The sequence below is a fragment of the Cyprinodon variegatus genome, unplaced genomic scaffold (assembly GCF_000732505.1).
Source record: "Cyprinodon variegatus isolate N-32 unplaced genomic scaffold, C_variegatus-1.0 Scaffold614, whole genome shotgun sequence".
Classification (NCBI taxonomy): domain Eukaryota; kingdom Metazoa; phylum Chordata; class Actinopteri; order Cyprinodontiformes; family Cyprinodontidae; genus Cyprinodon; species Cyprinodon variegatus.
Genome location: NW_015151067.1, coordinates 139,193 through 160,671, shown reverse-complemented (window position 1 = coordinate 160,671; position 21,479 = coordinate 139,193). Strand labels below are relative to the sequence as shown.

At 36.9% G+C, this 21,479-nt stretch overlaps 1 protein-coding gene across 1 annotated transcript in view; it reads left to right on the top strand.

Annotated features, from left to right (window-relative positions):
• The window catches only part of LOC107096317 (cadherin-12-like), a 205,181-nt gene that overhangs the window by 177,048 nt on the left and 6,654 nt on the right, over nt 1–21,479 (top strand). The window contains exons 9-11 of the mRNA XM_015392921.1: nt 5,662–5,783; nt 14,411–14,528; nt 17,193–17,444. Of these exons, the coding sequence (XP_015248407.1) occupies nt 5,662–5,783; nt 14,411–14,528; nt 17,193–17,444 (492 nt within the window). The remainder of the gene's footprint in view (nt 1–5,661; nt 5,784–14,410; nt 14,529–17,192; nt 17,445–21,479) is intronic.

Below are 21,479 nucleotides of genomic sequence, written 5' to 3'. Positions count from 1 at the left end.
AAGAAAAATTGACTTATCTAGTTTTGGATTTTTTACAGTGTGAAAAATCTTTTTTTTAATTTAGCCCTTGAAAAAATTGATAAATCATTCTTCATTCATTCTTCTCACATAGTTTCCACAGTTGACCTTACCCCCCACATTGCCCAGTGTCAGATCTTCCCAGTTAGCCTCCAGGTGTATACTCAGCCTCCCACCTTCTCTGCCCCGATCTGGTGGACTACCTGCTGATAGAGAAGAAAAAGAAAGAGAAGAAAAAAAAAACAACAACAGGACAAATGAGAATATTTAATGGCATGATAATGTACTGTATGTGCACAGCATTTTCTTCTACAACAACTTTTACGCTACTGTTACAAAGAACATTTAGAGGGCTTAAAATATTATAAATTATAGTGCAATGCCTAATGAGAGGGAAACATAAGTCAATCCAAAAATAATGGCACACATTAATTTCACATGTATTATATTTAAATGTTCATGTTTTATTTCATTTATCATGTGAAAAGCCCAATACAAATTTCCCCCACTGAGCACAATGAATTTTATCTCATCATCAATTCATCATTATGCATATTTTTTATGCACAATATGTAATTTTGTTATTGTATTGTATTGTATTGTATTGTATTGTATTTTCTTATTGTTTTTGCTCTTTATACTAATATTAGTTGTTGTCTGCACATGGAGACTAAAGAGTGGAACACAACTTCCTGCTAGCTAACCTGCTAACAATTCTGCATCTTCTTTAACATTCATCAAGACCTAACTGTTAACGTATGGACACTGGCATTTACCACCTTGCCTACCAACATAGGTTTTGTAGGATCATGCCAACAGCATCAGATGCAGACTGAAGGCGTGGGCCCAACAAGGGGGTTTGTAACTATGGTGCAGAGATAGAAGATGTGAAGCCATCAAGCCATCTCGGTGTCGTGTATTTGTTTTGCCAGGCCACTGAACCAGGTGAGTCCAGTCTGCACAGAGAATGAAATTGTGCAGATTGGATTCACTTGGTTCAGTAGCTAGGCAGAACAAATACGTGGCATGGAGATGACTTGTTGACTCCAAATCTCTCACATCTGGTAAGGTGTAATTTAATTGCAAAGTAAATGCCCATTCTTGTTGTTGCTGTGGAGCATAATTTGTGAGCCCTTGGGGGCCCTCTAGAGACCAGGGCTCTAAGCAACTGACCGGCTTACCTGTCCGCAAGCCTCGTCCTTGTGCACACATAAACACAATAAAAGATACAGAGCATTGTGATTACATTCTTTATAAGCTTTTAATTTTAGGGAAAGTAGCAAGTCTTGTCAAGTCAAAAGGCTCAAGTTATTGATATGAAAGTCCAAGTCAAGTTGCAACTCTCTTCACACTTTGTCAAGTCTAAAGTCATCAAATTCATGATTCGAGTCTGACTCAATTCCAAGTCATTTGGCTTGAGTCTATTCTTGTGTATCTTTGTAATTCCTCTTCACAGCGGCCACACAACTTTTGGCAGACGCAGAGTGATGGTGTGGGCCTGAGATATTACTGAATAGAAAAAGACTTCACATTAATTGGTGTAATATCAAAGGGCGAATTAGTGAGATTAGATTCTGCAGTCAGTAGCGATTCCATGTCTCAAAACCCTAAAGACAGAATCTGTCAGCCCTGACCTCACTCTTGCTGAACATTTGTGTGGCCCCGCTTGTGGGAGCTGTTATTGCCAGAGTGGACACCACAAATACACTATATTGCCAAAAGTATTTGCTCACCTGCCTTGACTCACATATGAGCTTAAGTGACATCCCGTTCCTAATCCATAGGGTTCAATATGACGTCGGTCCACCCTTTGCAGCTAGAACAGCTTCAACTCTTCTGGGAAGGCTGTCCACAAGGTTTAGGAGTGTGTTTATGGGAATTTTTGACCATTCTTCCAGAAGCGCATTTGTGAGGTCGCACACTGATGTTGGACGAGAAGGCCTGGCTCTCAGTCTCCGCTCTAATTCATCCCAAAGGTGTTCTATCGGGTTGAGGTCAGGACTCTGTGCAGGCCAGTCAAGTTCATCCACACCAGACTCTGTCATCCATGTCTTTATGGACCTTGCTTTGTGCACTGGTGCACAGTCATGTTGGAAGAGGAAGGGGCCAGCTCCAAACTGTTCCCACAAAGTTGGGAGCATGGAATTGTCCAAAATGTCTTGGTATGCTGAAGCATTCAGAGTTCCTTTCACTGGAACTAAGGGGCCAAGCCCAGCTCCTGAAAAACAACCCCACACCATAATCCCCCCTCCACCAAACTTTACACTTGGCACAATGCAGTCAGACAAGTACCGTTCTCCTGGCAACCGCCAAACCCAGACCCGTCCATCAGATTGCCAGATGGAGAAGCGCGATTCGTCACTCCAGAGAACGCGTCTCCACTGCTCTAGAGTCCAGTGGCGGCGTGCTTTACACGACCGCATCCGACGCTTTGCATTGCACTTGGTGATGTATGGCTTGGATGCAGCTGCTCGACCATGGAAACCCATTCCATGAAGCTCTCTGCGCACTGTTCTTGAGCTAATCTGAAGGCCACATGAAGTTTGGAGGTCTGTAGTGATTGACTCTGCAGAAAGTTGGCGACCTCTTCGCACTATGCGCTTCAGCATCCGCTGACCCCGCTCCGTCAGTTTACGTGGCCTACCACTTCGTGGCTGAGTTGCTGTCGTTCCCAAACACTTCCATTTTCTTATAATACAGCTGACAGTTGACTGTGGAATATTTAGGAGCGAGGAAATTTCACGACTGGATTTGTTGCACAGGTGGCATCCTATCACAGTTCCACGCTGGAATTCACTGAGCTCCTGAGAGCGACCCATTCTTTCACAAATGTTTGTAAAAACAGTCTGCATGCCTAGGTGCTTGAATTTATACACCTGTGGCCATGGAAGTGATTGGAACACCTGATTCCAATAATTTGGATGGGTGAGCAAATACTTTTGGCAATATAGTGTATGTTGGCTAACTTGTAACAAAGGCTAGTTTAACAATGGCCTCCCATCCATAAGCCATGTGTACCAAGGTGGTGACCATCATGAGGAGGAGGTGCCAAGCTTTTGTGATAATCTTTCCCACCAAGCAAAATTTGGTTATAAAGACATTGAAAAGACAACATGATTTATGTCCAAACAGGTCTACATTTGCTTGAAAAGTGATATGTGAAAAGAGGTCATTTTCAGATAGTTGAAAGTTGTTTTTTTTTAAGTCAATTGTAACACTAAAGTGGGATAAAATCAGACTGGCCAAACACCAAATTTCAACAACTATTTCTGGACAAAATAAAGACTTTGATGGAACGACCAGATTAAGTCTAAAAACATCTAAATGACGTCTGGTGTTTTGGGGGTTTGTTCTAACATGCACTAGTGACACCCATGATAATTGAAAGAACATATTGTTTATTTACTAAATGTCATGTTTCTTTGAGAGATAAGTTGTTTAGCTGGACCTTTACTGGCTTACTTTGCTGTTATCCTGAATTTGCTAGGCTTACACCTTTGCTCCATTTGCACTTTGCCGCTGTTATAGGCCCTGGCACTGGATTCCTTTATTTAATGTTCCAACTGTTTTGGAATTAAAATGGAAGATAAGACGTTCGACATTTAATTTTGACTGTCTGACATGTCGTACCGTTATTAGAAATGCAGACTTTCCTTACTTATCTCATCCACAAAATCCAACATGGTCATACATATAGAAAATAGTGGTCATATATATATATATTTATTTATTCACCTTAGCTGTTTTTACTGTCACTGAATGAGTCTATTGGTACAATTGGTACAATAATTAGCAAATCCCAACGGTTTTTCCAATTTGCAACAGGCACACTATATTGAGGGTGACGTCAATCCCAGATCCAACTTTGGTTTCTGAGGTAAACAGAACACCAGTGCTTGGAGCAGAATCAGACGCTTCTGCATATTTTTTAATATTTTTTTAACAAGCAGTAAGTAATTTTAGACCTTTGTACTAAAATAACTATTATCTAAGTCTTCTCTGCTTATGCACTCATATTTTCCTATACACAAATATTGAATATTGTAAATTTTGGATATAAAAAGTACAATATATAAATGAAAATAACTTGAGAAACCTTTCACAAAATAAACTTTGAATAGTTTCTGGTTAACCCTGAACACTGCAGTCATGCATCAAGCAGACAGCACTGTAAGTTGAACCATCCTCAGGCACAATGGGTATTGCTTTAGGGCGTTCTTAGGAAGTGCATGGAGTGCAGTACTAGTTTTCTATTTGCCAATTAAACAGAAAGGCAATGTTTAGGGAGTGAGTATGAGTGGGAAGATCTATTAAATGCAATAATAACCTTAGCAGGACACAATTAGAGAGCGCTCTGACTCCTCTATTTATGGCAAATGAATTTTGTTTCACACTTCTCATTAAGTTTTGAGTTGTGAGTCTTCTTACTTATTCTGTCAGGGGTTACACTTTTAAGAGATTAATATCCAAATCTTTCCGTGCTTGATTGCTTGTAAAAATGAGATGGTTTCATTAAAATGAATTTAATTAAAAAAAGTGAAGTGCAACGGCTAAGCAGTTTAAGAAGACAACTTTATCACATTTTTTGAAGCGTTTCCCAGGAAAGCCGTGTTGTGATTCTCTATGTAATAAAAAGAGCAAAGGGTATATTGGGTTGAAAAGCAGATCCAGTTTGGAATGTATCCACTATGCTATTGCTCCATCAAGTGGCCTAAATGATGTACTGCTCATCACATAACTTTTATAGACTAGTATTTCGAATGATAGAAGAAATTCTTACTTTTCAGCACCTGTAAGTGTAGGGTTTAACGTCTAATATTATCAACCTTATCACCAAAGTGAAGCGCCCATAAAAATAATTTTGATAAAAGATTGAGAGTATCTTTGCTGGATGAGCTTAAATGTTAGTCTCTGGGTCAGTGCAAAGCAGTAAATCCCATGCTCTTTGTCAAAGAGAGGCTGGGAAGATTGCTTTTTCCATCAAGGTCAGAAGCAGGTTGCCATCCAAGCCATGCCTGCTCCTTCAATCCTTTCAAGATGACTACACAGCACCATTCTCAAGCCCTGCCACCACCTACACACCTAACCTAGGCAACCCACAATACATACCTCTACACACGCTAAGCCTCCCACTGCACAACAAAGCCCATTCCCACATTAAATCCATAAAGTTTCCCACTCACAGGAAGGGAACATTTCCCCATTGTGTCCCTGCAGGAAGGCAGCAGTGTAACAAACAAGCCTGACTTTGAGTTAGTCTCACTCAGGGGGGCTTTCAAACTGTAATTACAGTGGATGGCACATTTCATCGCTCAAACCAAAATGAAAAAGATATATGAGAAATATATTTTTTATATTTTGCTAAACTTTTAAAAACCTAAATTTTTTAGATTACTATATTGGTTTATTTCCATGATCAGTAAAAAAGGAGCATGTGTAAAGTGATTTAAAGTGCCTCTTTTCAAGGACACTGACTGTATATCCGAGGACTGCAGCATCTTTAAGCAGTGAGCCGTCCCGTTGCAGCAGTGATAAAACTGTATGCTTGGCTGAGTCATAAAGCAGTAGTGCAACAGATATCCACTTGGTGTCAGTACTGTGAAAAGAAGACTAAGGTTGTTTATCTTGTGCTTCACTCTGCAGATAGTCCAGTTCTGACCAGCCGTGTGGCCGTCACAGTGCACGTCCTGGACATCAACGAGTTCCCTCCTGAACTGGCCAGCCCCTATGAAACCTTTGTTTGTGAAAATGCCAAAGTGGGACAGGTACCTTCATTATTAACCTATTTTTCTGTTCAATTCAGATCCTCAATGCCATAAAGCAGAGAAAATTATCCAACGGTAAAATGATTTCACACTGAGGTGGAAGCTCCTGCTTGCAGTCTTTGAGGTGACATTCTGTAGCTCGAAGGTTTTTGAAATGCATCCAGAAGTTTAAAAATTAAACTTGTGACCTGAATTACCCCAATTTCTATTTTAAGCATTACAATTATCTTGTCTTTACAAGCTAATAATAACAATATAACCTAAAATATGGAAAGTCATTGATAAAATTCTGGGCTTATTACAGTAGTAGCCATTCAAAATGTCCTCACTTTCCTTGATGGGCCCTTGGCTGGTCTCCTACAATTCCTTTTTAAACATCAACCTTTGTACTAAAATATTCTTTCTGTCACAATATGTGGACATTAAGATCTAAAGAGAAGCATCATCTGCTGGACAGACCCTGTAATTCAGTGAAAGGATGCAGTCAGAGTAAAACAAATACACGCCCAGGAGAAGGCCAGTGGCTGGAAGCTGGAGGAGATTTGGCTGGGAGTCGCAGGGCAGTAGGCTGCCTTTCGGCTGGTGTTTGACTGAGAAAGGGTGATTTTGAATGGCTTCTACTGTAAGCAAACATATAACCCAGTTTGATTACTTGTACAAAAATTCACTGTAGTTATTTTCTGGCTAAAGTTTGGGGAAATTTAATCTCTGCATTTCACTCATCTTATTGGGGAGCAGTGGGCAGCCATTGTGTGGTGCCCAGTGAGCAGTGTGGGGTTAAGCGTCTTGCTCAGGAACCCATAGTGCAGGCTGTGGGGATCGACCCGGGTACTTGCAACCTTCTCAGAGCACAAGCCACTGTTCTAACCACTAGGCCACCACTCCCCTTATAAGTCCCTTACATCTAAGTCACTCTCATGGTTTTAGAACTTCCAAAACTCAGGTAATTTTTAAAGTTTTACTCTGAGGATTTTTTTTTTGCGCATCTCCGTCGAGGCCTGGACTAGACTAAGTCATTACAAATTGATTCTTTTTTAATAATTTCATTATTCTGCTGTGTTTGAGATCTTTGTTCTGTTGCTGATCCAGTTTGTAAAGGTTTTAGCCATTTGACGGGTGACCTCAGATTTTTTTTTAGAGTACTTCAATACAATAAGATGTTACCGCTGACTCATTGACATACTCAGGAAGTGGGCCTATATCACTTTTCTCTAAACATAGAGATGTGCTGTTTAGATGTAATATCTCTACCATGCTATAATAATTCTCCTCTACAACATTTCAATCCCTTCAATCATACTGGCTTACTCTTTTTTTAATAGCCCTTTTATGAACATTAATGACAAGCTAAATGAGCACTCTATATAAGCTTATTTTTTCAGTTTTTTCTTTGCGAATTGCTCACTATAACCTTGGGCTGAATTTCCTGATACACACTTCTAGGATGACTAGCAACCATCTGAATTATATTCAACCTTTGAGTAATTTACAGTCAGAAATAACAAGTTGCAATTCGTTTTAAAATGGGCATATAAATTGTCTTTGATAAACGCACAAACTTTGCTTCCCTGAAATCTTGTCTGATGTCTTTCAGCGACATTGTGACATAAATGTGTTTAACCAAATTTTGCCATTGTGGAGTAGGTCACACTTTCTAATGATCAATTAGTAAATGCTTTTTATCACAAACATTTGTGAAGTATCAAGGGTTTCATTTTTGTTTTTCTTGTAATAAGTGAGTTTTCTTGTTTTCTTATAATAAGTGATATATTCTACTTACTCTATTTTAGTCTGATCACTTAAAATAAATCAAACCTGACTTGTTTTATGAAGATAAAATTAAGCAATATTTCTAAATTGTTAGTATTATTATTTTTTACCATTGTAATTGGAATGTTTAAAAGACATCACAGAGTTCAATTTCATAGAGGAGGCTTTAATAAAGCAACTCAGACTGTACATTTGGGATGTGGTGCAGAATATTCCTGAGCACATTGTAAACTACCTGTGCCTGTAAATTAGCCCGTTAGCCAGAATCTATATGCAGTTAGCGTTGCGCAGGAGCAGCTTCTCTGGCAGTCCATCAAATCACTGCGGACACCTCTCATCACACTGAAGATGTTGCGTTGGTCCTCAGGCCCATTGCAATCAAAACAACGGCTGTGCCCTTCATTTGAAAGCGCTGCGATCTTTGCCGACATGAGATTCTGCCATGTTTTCCTCCCATATGATTGGAAAGGAGCAGCTTTGATGCTTTAAAAGGGAGTGCACAGCCCTCCTAACAGATACAAGTTCTGCATTTTTAATCAAAATGACCTCTGTTAAAGACATTTTCTGCCTGAAAATTGCTTTTACTTCTAATGAATTCAGGCATGTCTTGCAGAGTGAATTAGGGGTTTAACTGGATTCATATGTGGTATTGTTAAATAACAAATAGTGAACATCTGAACCAGTAAGACACTCGCTATATGTTCAGTTTGTAAAAATCATAGACCCTGGTTGTGATCAGTTTACTATATTCTCACTGTTAAGGTAGCTCAGTTCTTCAGTGGAAGTTTGCTTTTTTCTCCTCTAGAGGTCACATTGACCTCCACTGCTTTATTTTTTATCATGTTACAGACTGATGTAACAGCTGGCTAAAAATGCTTTGCTGTCTGACTACAGCTGGCCTCTGATATGCAAGCCTCAAATAAAAAATTTCCGAGCGCCTGACATCTGTTTGAGGAGGCTAATGGCTGCTGATTCTTGGAGAAAAGTTTGACGAGACAAACTCTTTATGGAGCTTTGAAATGTTTAACACCTGCCTTTACTAAACAAGCTTAACATCCCTCTGAACATCTACAAATGTTGACAGAAATTATAAAAACTCATATATTTGAAAAACATTTGTATGTTGACAAAAGAAATCTCAAGTTACAGCTGTATTGAAATGAGATTGATGGGAATGATTTTATATTAAAATAACACCTTTTTAAATTAGTTTAACATCTGCTAACTATAATTTCTATTAATTAAAGGTACAGTTTAATGGAAAAATAATAAATGATTATATTTCTTTTAACAAGGACTATATATGTATCCCTATTTCCAAGTGTTTAGAGTATTTTCATTACTGCATGGTCAATAATAGTAATTTTCTGATAAAAAAAAATAAAAGACATCTTCAAAAAAGGTATATAAAACAGGTATTAGAACAAATGCACATAAAATACTTATGTGTTATTAATATAAAGTTATACATCTTTTGGTAAAATAAAGAGTGATCATCTTAAACAGTGAAATACTTCCTGCGTACATGGCAAATGTTTTGTCTGGTTTAATTGAATATTTCGTCCACTACGTGAACAACATTCACAGTACATTATGGTGTATTTGAACAAACTTATGCAGATCGGTTCAGGTATGAGAAGTTTCACTGATTCAAAAATATTTGTATACTATTATATATATCTACATATTTGAATGAATTCAGAATGTTATATTTGATAACTAAAACAAATATTTCGAAATTAGAAAATGGTTTGAAGGAACAATCTGTCAAACCTCATCCCTAAAGGACATTTTTTTATACATTTGTGTTTAGGAATTTGATCATTTTTGGTGTCTGGTGTATCTAAAATGTATTAAAACAAGTAGAACTAATAATGGTCCAACTGGATTAAATTAAAAACGAAAACCATTTCTTTGCTAACTTTAATTTGCATACTACTTAAGTAAATAAAATATAAGAGTAAGTACTTTGGACCACCACATTACTCAGATGCTTACATCTTTGGACCTGCATCATAACCCTTTGTTGATTTGAGTGTGGTTCCTAGTTTCTTTTTGACACATCCATGTGTTTGTAGCAAGGTTTATATTCTATACTAAATTACTCAATTTTGTTCTAAGATTAAACTAATGTTTTATAGGATTCCTTTAGATTTTTTATGCTATTGTTTTTTTGTTCACCCTAGAAGCTTTTTTAAATATCTCTTAGTACCATACCAGCTTAACCATACCCATACAGGGCCCTTATTTAAATTGGTTATAGAGACCTTTCATATAACTGGTTGGGAACACCTTTTTTTTCCTAACTCATAGAGAAATACCAATAGGCCGCCATACTTGATATTAATATGTGTAATATGACTTAAAATAATTATTTGTGAAGTGGAATTTCAGCTAGATCAAAGATATAAAAAATGTCTTTTTCGGCCAGTTAGCAAAAATAGGACAATTAGCACCTTTAAATGCAGTTTTAAAATTGTTGTAGTACTGGTTTGTCTCTCTTTGGGCTAGATATTAGAAAATAATTGTAATTTATTTTATAAAAGAAAAGAATAATTTATAGGACAAAATATTCATTAACTCTAATGCAATCCTGAGGCAGTATGCAAATTTAATAATAATTTATTCCCTCTTTTTTTACCCATATTCTCTTTTATTCTCTGTCTTTCACTTCATTTTATTCCATTTTAAGCCTCCTTCCTCACCCCCTCCTACAAAATGCATGTTTTCCTGCAGTGTTTCCACAGCATGATTCCACCAGGTGTTGCACACAGCTGGGGAACGATAAAGATTTGTTGAACTGCTTCTTGAAAAATCCGTCGTATATCTCTCTCAATAATTATCTGCACCAACACAGCTGAAAAACACACAAACTGCCTGTTTTGGAGTACCTCACGCTGTGGCCTCATCGGCTGCATATCATTTGTAACCTTGATGAAACCAAGAAAGGAAGTCAATGATTTTTTTTATTTTTTATATAAATCTGTGTATAGAAAGTATTCACATAGTCAGTTGGTCAAGTGTTCAACACAGAAAGGAAACAGCAGACACATTTTCTAATGTGTTTCTGCTCTTTAAAGTATTTGCTGTGCTGCATTGAAATGCTAAACCGGTGAATCGCCCAATTATGGAAGAGTAATTACACTGATATTTACACCATTTAGCGAGCATCCTTATCATTCTCTGCCTACAGTGTTCCAAGTGAGAAAGCAAAATACATTTGAAGCTTTCAAATATACAATGGGACACAGTAATAAGCAGCTGCAGTCGTGACAGCCACACTTATGATCACAGGTGGGGTGGGAAGTATTTCTGCGCAGCAAAAGGGGAGTTTACTGTGACAAATTCTAATTAAAGAGCAAATGCTACGCTGTTTCGGCTTTTCCTGCCTGCAGTGTAAAATAGCATTCAGGGCTTACAAGATGTTTGCCAAATTACAAAGATGTATTTAAAAAACTTTTTTTTCTTACCAAAGACCACCTGCTGAACTGTCTGCAAAAAGCAATTCCCTCACTTCACTACCAAAAACATTTGATTACCATCTGCTTAATCGCTACTGCAACATGCCTCAAAAAAATTTATAGAAAGTGCAGCCTGTCTCTTTTTATTATCAGCGGGTTCTCTAAACAAAACAAATACGGCCTTACAGAGAAATTAAATCTGTTAAAAAAAAGCATTTTGTCAATACTATTGATATTCCTCTGACATAATCATATAAAAGTAACAGGTGCAGCTAAAGTAGCCTGATAAGCAAAGCCTTCCTTCTCCTTTAAGAGTTTAATGATAATTTAAATGAAAGCTAAAGTAACCAAGAAAAAAACAAAACAAAAAAGCAAAATTTTTTTCAAGAAACTCATAAAGGTGTTCTTAGGCGAGACCAAAGCTGAAGCAAAAAGATTCTGTTTCTGTCGTCTAACGAGCAACAATTAGCAGTTAGCAAACAAGGAAACTGAAGCTCTGGTTGTTCTTCACATTTAGCTAGTGTGTTGACTGCTCCTTTCATCAACCTGCTCTAAAATAGAACAATGATTCATTTCAATTCAATTCAGTTTATTTATATAGTGCCAATTAACAACATGTGATCTATCTAAGGAAAACCAGTTGATTGCATTGACTCGAAGGCAATCCCTCACACTAAGCATGCTTTTAGCAACAGTGGAGTGGAAAACTCCCTCTTAACAGGAAGTAAACTCCAGTAGAACCAGACTCACTGTGAGCGACCATCTGCTGAGGCCAACTAGGGTTCAAGCGACATAAAGAAGCAGGGTTTTTAATGATTTTCTTACAAGAAAGTAAAATATTGTACAACACTTAAAGTGACAGAACTGCAATTCAATTTCTGCTTGTTCCCATTTTTGCTCAACTTAGGACTAAAGCACAGTGACCTGTTATAAGAGGCTTTATAGAGATGCGGTTTAAAACAACTACAGTATTTATTTCAAATATAGTGACTGGTTTTGAAGAGAGTGTTGCTCACAAGAGGTCATGGGGATGAGCAAAAATAAAAAAAAATATTTTGAATTTTGGATTTTCAACAATAGCAAAAAAAGAAAAAAAAAGATCACATCATATATATGTTTCTATTATATATACTTTGTAAATTTCTGTATTCCTTTTGTCCATAGTTTTTCATCATATTGTGTGAAGCTTTATGTAAAGAGAATAAACAATTACCGATATATGTTGAAAAAAACTCAGCAAATTGTTAATAACTTAGCTGCACCTGTTTATCCTTAAAAATAGTTACAATTGGTATGAACATTTTCACATATCTTTCTTAAAATATATTTTCTTATTTTTTTATGAGTTTTTGAAACCACAAACATGCATTTCCAGATTTTTTATGAATAAAAAAAAAAGTTGTTTTTTTTTAACTTAGGCCTCATGATCCATCTCATTTTGTGTGATGGATACTTGCTAATTAACTCCACCAGTTCACTGAAAAAAAATAAAATAAAACTAATTTACCCAACAGTAATTAAAGTGACAATTAACTACAACAGAATATATTTATCAGAGAGCTAATCCTGCTCACCGAAGATCGAAATTGTGAACTTAACATCCGCTGTGTGAAGGATAACAGAACACTTATCACACCCAGTGTCAACTTTGCTCCTCTGCAGGGAATTTTATTCAAATACTGAGAGGGCAAACATGGAGAGCAGCATGGTCGGAATAATGTAACACCACAGCAGGGCTGATTAGTCATTCCTGTTTGTTGGAGGGGGATCTTGAGATGGAGCAGGTCTTCAGCAGGTCAAGCCCAGTGCATAGCAGCACTACAGGAACAGGAAGAGCTGAAAAAAAACAGAGATGAAGCGTAATTAGTTCTGCATGTCTTCAAGGGTGATAGGAAGATTATTTAGGTGGCTACATATTGTTCTAGCAAATCTTGTTTGCTCATTGGCTCATTATTCTTTTACTCATTGGCTAACAGAACAAGTTTCTTTGTAAAAGGTTGAGACAAAAAACCCTAATGTCTTTGATTACAAAAATCTTTATTAAATCTGTGAACTATTTTATCAGCTTGTCTTATTTTAACATACTTTATTCTAATAACCTAGATGGCTTACCTTCTGCTTTGAAATATGTTGTGTATGCACCAATAACATTTGGCTAAATAATTTTTGCACACAATTTTCATCACTCATCCAAATGTCATACGCTTAGCTACTGTATCTAACTTATAACTTGTATTTTAAGCATCTATCATTGTTTTTTATCTACATATCTAGCCAGAATCTCAAAAGAGGGTTACACATTATTTTAAGCAGAATTTATAAGTAAAAGATTTATTAGATTGCATGTTTTCAATATAGCTGAAAACAGTGATTTTCACTATAATTACAATTGCAAGTAAAGCTTTTGCCTACTGAGTGTTAACATAAAAAGAGCAGGAAAAAGAAAACTGGTTATGTTTTAGTGTTAGTTTAACTTCTTTTTTGGATTATTATGGCTACATTTTTGGATTGGTTTGTGTTGAATTTAGCAGACTAAGTGTGAAGCTGACAATTTTTATTTTCTTTATTTTAATGTTTGGTGTTTCGAGCGCCTCATAGAAGTATGTTTTGTTGTTTCTTTTTGCTTTTATGGTGGAACTGTAGCACCATTTCTTTAAGTGTCAGAAATTGGAAGGAACTGGCTTTAGCACTAAATCTAATTGGATGAAAACCTACACATGGTACAAGGTGAAAAATAAGAGTTTAAAAGATTTCCAAAATCTTTCTTCCTTTAATCTCATTGCTCTGCTTGTACTTTCTCATGCCATCTGTTCCTTCTGTTGCAATGCATTCTAGTATACCAGGGACGATTAAGATAAGATTTAAAATTGGTTCTCCTTGTTCTCTACGTGTTTTTTTTTTATTTTATATCTACCACATGTCCTTCTCAACTTGTCAGGGATTTAGAGTTCAATTCCAGGTTGTGATACAACTTTGAAAATCTTGTTCTGTTGATTCGGTGTGTAAGCAGCTTTCCCACACAAGGAACTATATTAGAAAAGGAAATATATCATAAGCTTCTGCTAGAACCTTTCACACTGGTGTGTCTCACTCTAGAATTACAACCACTGAGCAAGCCCCAGTGATTTTAAATGAAGTGAATCCATCACACAATATGTTGAGGTTATGTAGGAAGTGTTCAGCTGTTTTTTCCAACCTGACAGGGAGAGTCATTTACTGACAGAGCCAGAAGGGTTGAATATCTTTCACCATTTAACACTGAAAAAAGGTTATCAATAACTTCCAACACGAAGAAATCTGTACTAAGATTTTGACATGTCCAGGAATAATAAACAGCATGTAAAGTAAAATATATGTTAAAAAGAGAAAAACACTTTATTCTTCTGTGCCCAATAGGTGCTTCAAATCTTCAGTGCAAAGGATCAAGATCTACAAAGTGCTGGACAACAGTTCTCCTTCAGAACATCCAAGGAAGATGTCAAAAATAAGAATTTCACAATCAGAGACTTTGGGAGTAAGTATTCTAAAACATATCAGCATTTTCTTTGATTATTTAATATAGTCAGAAACAAACAAACAAAAAAAAAAAAATAAGCAGGTAGCCATGGTTCTACCTGCCAGAACATATTGCTCCAGCCACTTGACTAATGATGCCATCTCTAATGCTATCTATTCAACCATGAAACTCCTGGACATTAAGGTCTCTAATATGAGGATGTTATTCCTAGATGTAAGCTCAGCATTTAACACCATTCCCCCCCAGCACTTTATTCACAAACTGACCAACTAGAGCTCAGTATTTTTCTATGCCTGCTGGATTGCTGCATTTTTTGACGAACAGACTTTAGCCAGTTGAGGTTGAATGAAAATACTTTCTAAACACAGCCCCTTCCTCCCTATACTGCTGAACCAATAATTAATATATGAACCCATCTGCAATATTTTTAGTTAGTTTCCCAATTAGCAACTAGGGTTGATCAATTTAACAACAGGGATGAGATTTCCTACAGGCGTGAGGTGTGTAACCTTGCCATGTAGTGGAAGGAAACCAATCTGAACTTGAAAGAAGAGAAGACAAAATATATTGTTCTGGACTTGAGGAGATTACATCATCTTTGTGCTGCTTTGTCATAGAACCCCAACAATATCATTGGCTGGGACAATCCCTGTCAGCCTGTACATCCTCTGGAAAATTAAGCAGAGAGCAAATATCTTGGCCAACATCATGGCCACCTTTTTCATTACGACCCACCTACTTGAGCTCTGCAACCCCCAACTCTGCCACATAGATCTACAGATTGCAACTGACTCTATACTATTAACAGCGTCTTCCATCTGCTGTCATTGAGAAGAAAGCTTCTGGCAGACATAAGAACAGCTTAATTAATCTGGCTTTGTAGAAGCTCAACTTTCTCCAAGCAGAAAACAAATAAAAGGGCATCACTGTCTTTTGGCAAATTAACACATAAAATGCTCACCAGACCCAAAATAGCCTAAAACTTACTAAATACATCTCAATTGTACCTGTTTGAGAGATTACCCATATATGTTTCTAACCAATTTTGAAAAGGTATTATTGTATTCTCACCAATAACTGCTTTTCAACTCACTAAATAGATTTTGTACAAATAAAGGGTTGTTGTTTCTAAAACAACAAGGTGCTACTTGTATTTTCCTTTCACTAATGTTAAATATGAGCTTGATAATTATTTGATCTGACCAAAAAACAACCCTGTTTGGGTGGAAAGGGTCTAACAGTAATGTTTGTGTAAAAAGGTTCAGTAATGATTAGCGAGTTTACCAAGAACTTATTGAGGGTATAAGGCAAAGCAACAATAGATGCCTCTGTACTAAATCAAGGCAATGACTATGCTGACAATGAGCAAAGTATGCTTAAGAATCTAAGTGTTATGATGAGAAAGTTTAAATAGACACAGGTTTTGATGCTTAAAAACAAGGAACAGCTGGGTAAAAAAAAGAAGAAAAATTATTCAACCAGGTAAATGGGGAATGCAAAGTCTATATATATATATTTTAAAATTCTAAATCATAACAGAAACTTGTAAACACAACCTTTCTACTGCATATTCTATTTTAGATATTCTAATTATTAAAAACTCCCCAAAGATCAAGAAGTGGCTGAAGCTGGTATGAGGTCATTAGAGTGTCAATTTTCTGTTCTGAAAATAACTTTAAAGCACACCTTGATATGATAAGGCCACGTGTGACACTCTTCAGCGTGCACTCTCCAAGCTCTTTGAAGTTGAGTCAGAGAGACGTGCAGTGAAAAGTGGGACATGGCAGGATGAGGCCAGGGGAAACGAATAGATTCACCGTCCTTGACAAGCCCAGGTCTGAACCTGTGATCCACTTTTACCTTTTGGGCACACTGTCTTTCACTTTCCTGAATGCCAGCAGCCAAGGAAACACACTCTGTGGATATAGACCAGGATCTGATAGGTAAGGACAGGAAACACAAACCCCAAGGCGATGCACACAGGTCCAGCCAGAGAGAGAGGGTGCAAACAAAAATCATGGTTGTGCACAACATGGAAGGTGTGTTAAAACGCCTGACCTCCTGTCAGAAAAAAAGTGCAGACTTTGTTGGTGCTACAAACCTGGCTTGACAGGGGTCAGACAATGTGGCTGTGGAAGACAGGAACAGGCAGGTTCGAACTGACATATCCCTCCTCTTGCGTGTACATTGTCACCCTTTATTCAACTTGCTTTGCTTACACCTTTGGTCGTCTACTGAACTCGCTACTTTTCATATTTTTACATCCTTTTTGTTTTAGCTAGAATCTGTTACAGCAAATTTCAGACTCAATATTTACCTAGTGAAAGAGAGGTGGGAAAACAAGGAGATCTCGGAGCAGGGAGAGATTAAGATTAAGACCTTTTTTCCGTAGGTTTTCAAAAGAAGGAGCTTTTTAATTTAATCTGAGAGGCAATTTAAAGGTTTTAAAAAGCAAACACCATGAGAAATTAAGTTTGCATTTTGATTCTTATCTCTTTAAATGACCTTAGAGGGTATTTTAATTAATATGAGTCTTTATTGTGTTTGTTTTCTCATAACTTCTTCTTATTAGTTGAAAAATAAGACCTACTTTATTACTATTTCTAATTTAAAATGCATTATTTTGAATGGATATGAATCAGTTTTCTGTATTTCTTTCAGACAACACAGCTGGAATTGTCACAAAGCGAAGTGGCTTCAGACGACGTCTGCAGGAGATCTACTATTTGCCTGTTGTGATAGAAGACAACGGCTACCCGCGAAAGAGCAGCACTGGCACTCTAACCATTCGCGTGTGTGGCTGCGAATTAGATGGCTCACTCCTAACATGCAGCGCTGAGGCCATCTTTCTGCCTGTGGGGCTAAGCACAGGAGCTCTCATCGCCATACTTTTGTGTATCGTCATCTTATTAGGTAAGATCTGGTTGAAAGTCTTTTGCAGCGGTAACTGAAAGTTACTGAGACTGAAACTTTACTAAACTTTTTAGATGATATCTTTGCAAGATGCCCATGCCTGTTTGTAAAACTTCCAATTAAAATGCAACCACATATACAGAACATGTACAGGTCATTACAGAGATATCCAGATATAAGACAGAGACAGTATGCATTTACTGGTTAAATGAAATGTGTGGGTGTTAAGTTGAAGGTTCTGTTTAAATAAAAATAATATTTGTATGCCTTTTCTTTACCTTGTTCTAAAGCAGAGCGGAATATAAAATAATAATTAAGGCTGCATATAATTTTAAAGCCAATTGAGCCCTGAGCAACTGACAGACAGAAGGTAGCACAGCAAATTTTAAATCATCATCTAAATTTCAATAAGTAACATAAAAGTAATAATTTTAAAAATTAACCCGTAGGCTCCTTAGAAGTAGTTCCGTGGAAACTTAACTTCTATAGCACACAGAAAATAGAAAGCACCGAAAAAAGTTGGATTAAACAGTCCACATTACCTACAAGTTAGTGTTTTCTGATAGGTCTCTGAAATGGTTAAGTGTTTCTTTATCATTTTTATTTTGGGAATCTTTAAAAACTGTGCTACTGTACACTTTTGGGAGTATGTATTTGTCTTCTAGAGACAATATTTATGTTTTTTTTAAAGCTACCCTCTGCTAATAGTGTATGTGCGAATGACCTTAAAGTTCCGAGAGTTAAGCCGGGCATACAGTGTACGATTTTTTTCAATCGTTGCTCACAGCTACAACTCACACTGTACGACAAAAACCATTGTACAGTGTGAGTACCGTACGTCTGAAAACCACAACGGACTCAGATCCGCAGTGAGATGGCGCTACTGCGACTCATCTATCTGGAAGCCAAAGGAGCAGAAGAGGAATATGAAGCTCACTAGAGTGAAATGCTCTGCCTTAGATTAAAAAAATAATAACCTGTGCATTTAGTAAATTTGCCTGGAAGTAAATTTATCTGGACTTTTTATAAAGTACCCTTCCAGTTCCAGAAGCTAGCTCAGGGATTTAGATTCAACCAAGAGCTATGAAAATAACTTAAAAGAATAACCCCAAAGTTCGATAAAGTAATCTGAAAGTTTTCAGAAGACAGTCTGTTGTACACCTTTCTTTTTTTTGACGTATAAAATTATTCTCACTTTTTTTTATGCTTAGGAGGTGTCATAGCATGAACCATTAGCAAAAACTTACAGCTTAAAACAAGCCTGAAGGTAGGACGAAACTGTACACTGGCCATTTGCATATCTCTGGCCAGGTCCCCCTTGAAAATGAGATCCAGATTTCAAAGGGGTTTACCTGGTTAAATCAAGGGGGAAAAAAAGCTGTGCAAAACCAAATTTAATTGGACTCCTATAGGATTTAATACTCTTTTATTAATTGTTATAAAGACTTAATTGGGTTTTTTGTTTGTTTTCATCATTAAAGTCCTTTCTGTTTTTTCATATGAAGGCAGTCTACCTGCTTTACACTCAGTGGAAAACATTGACAACTGGATTTCAGGACAGTGGTATTGATCAATATGTCTAACTCTTTTCAAAAAGAGAGATGTTGACATTTTATAAAATGTCAAACTACTGACATTTCTATTCCACCACTATTCCTTTGCTAATGGTGGTTTTGTCTGCTTTTAAAGTTAGGAGTGTTTTTGTTGTTCATTTTTAGCCAGCACAAATGAGCAATAAAATCAAAATGAAAGGGATTTTAATCATTCACAGTAAAGATCATTGCATATAACTGTACTCAATTGGATTTTTTTCTACGATTATATCATTGGACTCAGTCGAATGTATAAGTTATACATAGAGTGGAAAAGAGCGAAATGTCAAAAGTATTGACATTTATTACTCAAGTAGAAGTAATGACAGTAGGGATGGTTCTAAAAACACTTTTAGGTATTTAAGCATACACTCAAGCTTTTTACTCCAGTGGATGAAAAAAAGATAAAATAAAATAATTACAAAAGTGATGTAAAAAAAACAAAAAAAAAACAATGCCATTAAGGAGAAAGGCTTAGACTCACACGGGTCTATGGCGCACTGCACAAACCCAAAAAACTTTTTTCTAAAGATTATACTGATGTCAATGTTCTGTTATATATAATAAAGCCAACAGAGGTGTCAAATGTAGGAGTCCACCTTCCCACCGGAGGGTCTCTGGTTCAAACCCCATGCTCAGTCTCAGTCAACGATCCCAAACCGGTCCCTAAGCACTAACCCTTCACTATCAAATTGCTTACTGATGGGTGTAGCGCCTGTGTGAGACCCAGGGCAGCTGTGGCTAAAATGTATCTCACTACCATCAGTATATGCATGTGTGTGTTTCATAGAGCAGATTTGTTGCCTAATATTACAATGGTGCAAAAAATCTAACTTACAAACCATAATCAATGACCTTTTATTGAAATGTAACTACATCCAAGCTTTGCAGCAGGAATCTGGGTAGCAGGTAGATGGAAGATAACAATGAAAACCATTGTATCCAGGCAGCTTAGCACTTACAATTTACCCTAATATGGCTGCCTATATGTATGCAGTAAAGCAAGACACGTTTATTTCTGCAGCCTAGCACAGTTCAGTAAAGAGACATCTCAAAGTGCTGCACATGAAAAAAAAATTAACAGAGTAAAAAAGTAGTAGGAAATACATTGCAGTGGCAATTGTTCAACTCTCTTGAATGCACATTTTGCTCAAATTCTGAAATGATAAATTTAAAAAAAAAAGTTCTCTCTTTAAATGTGCTTTGACAAATGCATATGTTATCTATGTCAAACGTTTAGATAACCAAAAAGCTACTTCAGTAAGGTAAAAAAGTATTTGTACTCCATTACTTGATCCCTCTGAGAACAGAATGGAAGCCCACCTGGTTTTCTAAATCAATTTATTATAAGTTTCTATGGGCAAAATTTCTCCAATCCTATCTCAATCTTGGTTGATTGGAATTTCAAAATCTCTGTTTACATGGACAATAAATAACATTATCCAATCATTTATAGGTGTATACATGAATCAACCTTTAAATCATATTAAATCATTCAAGCATACACATATATTAATCTGGAAATGCTTTAGTAGTCGAAGAAGAAGCTCCTTTTTTTGTAAACAAACCTTTACATGTGCACTCATCCTCACTATGAACCTTTGAAGCACCCTACCACCCTGTGGTGGTCATCTTAGGGCTGAGCAGTATCTTATGCTAAAGCTTCTGCGCCACAGGGGTAGAGAGCATGATGGCATGTTCATCCACACATCCCATTTAGAGCCACCTCCTCTACCAAGGGGGACCAGGTTCCAGTAGATGAAGGACAGTAAAGAGAAAAACATCACGCTGATGTTGCTCACATGAGATTATTTTACTCCACTGATCCGAATAGGTGTGTACATGGACACCAATTAGAATGGCGATCTGAAAAAACCCACCTCTCTCAATCAGAATGAAATTTATTTCCGACTGGAAAGATTTGAATCTTCAGTCTGACATGTTTACAATCCAACTACTTGTGTCCTTGTAAACATAGTTATTGACATGTCCACTGTCCATCCATCCGTCCGTCCGTCCGTCCGTCCATCCATCCATCCATCCATCCGTCCATCCATCCATCCATCCATCCGTCCATCCATCCATCCATCCATCCATTATTTGTTTTCTTTCATACCATCTGCCAGCTTTTTCTGCATGTGGAAATAAATGGCTTAGAAGAGCTGGTAAAACATTTCACCTTCCATTTAGGTACGTAAATAATTTTCAGTGGTCCAATTATTCTGATCTCTAGCTTATTTCTGTAAAGACGTTAACAGAGTTATCAGTAATCATCATAATAAACTACAGTATGACACCCTAAATAAAAAGGCATTTTAAATCCTCTTGGAAGTTTCATAGATTTCCAACACTATGACCTTCATCTCTTTCGCATACTAAAGTCTTGAATATTTAGATGTCAAGAAGGTTTCATTTCCCTGTTATACAATTTTCCCCTTTATGA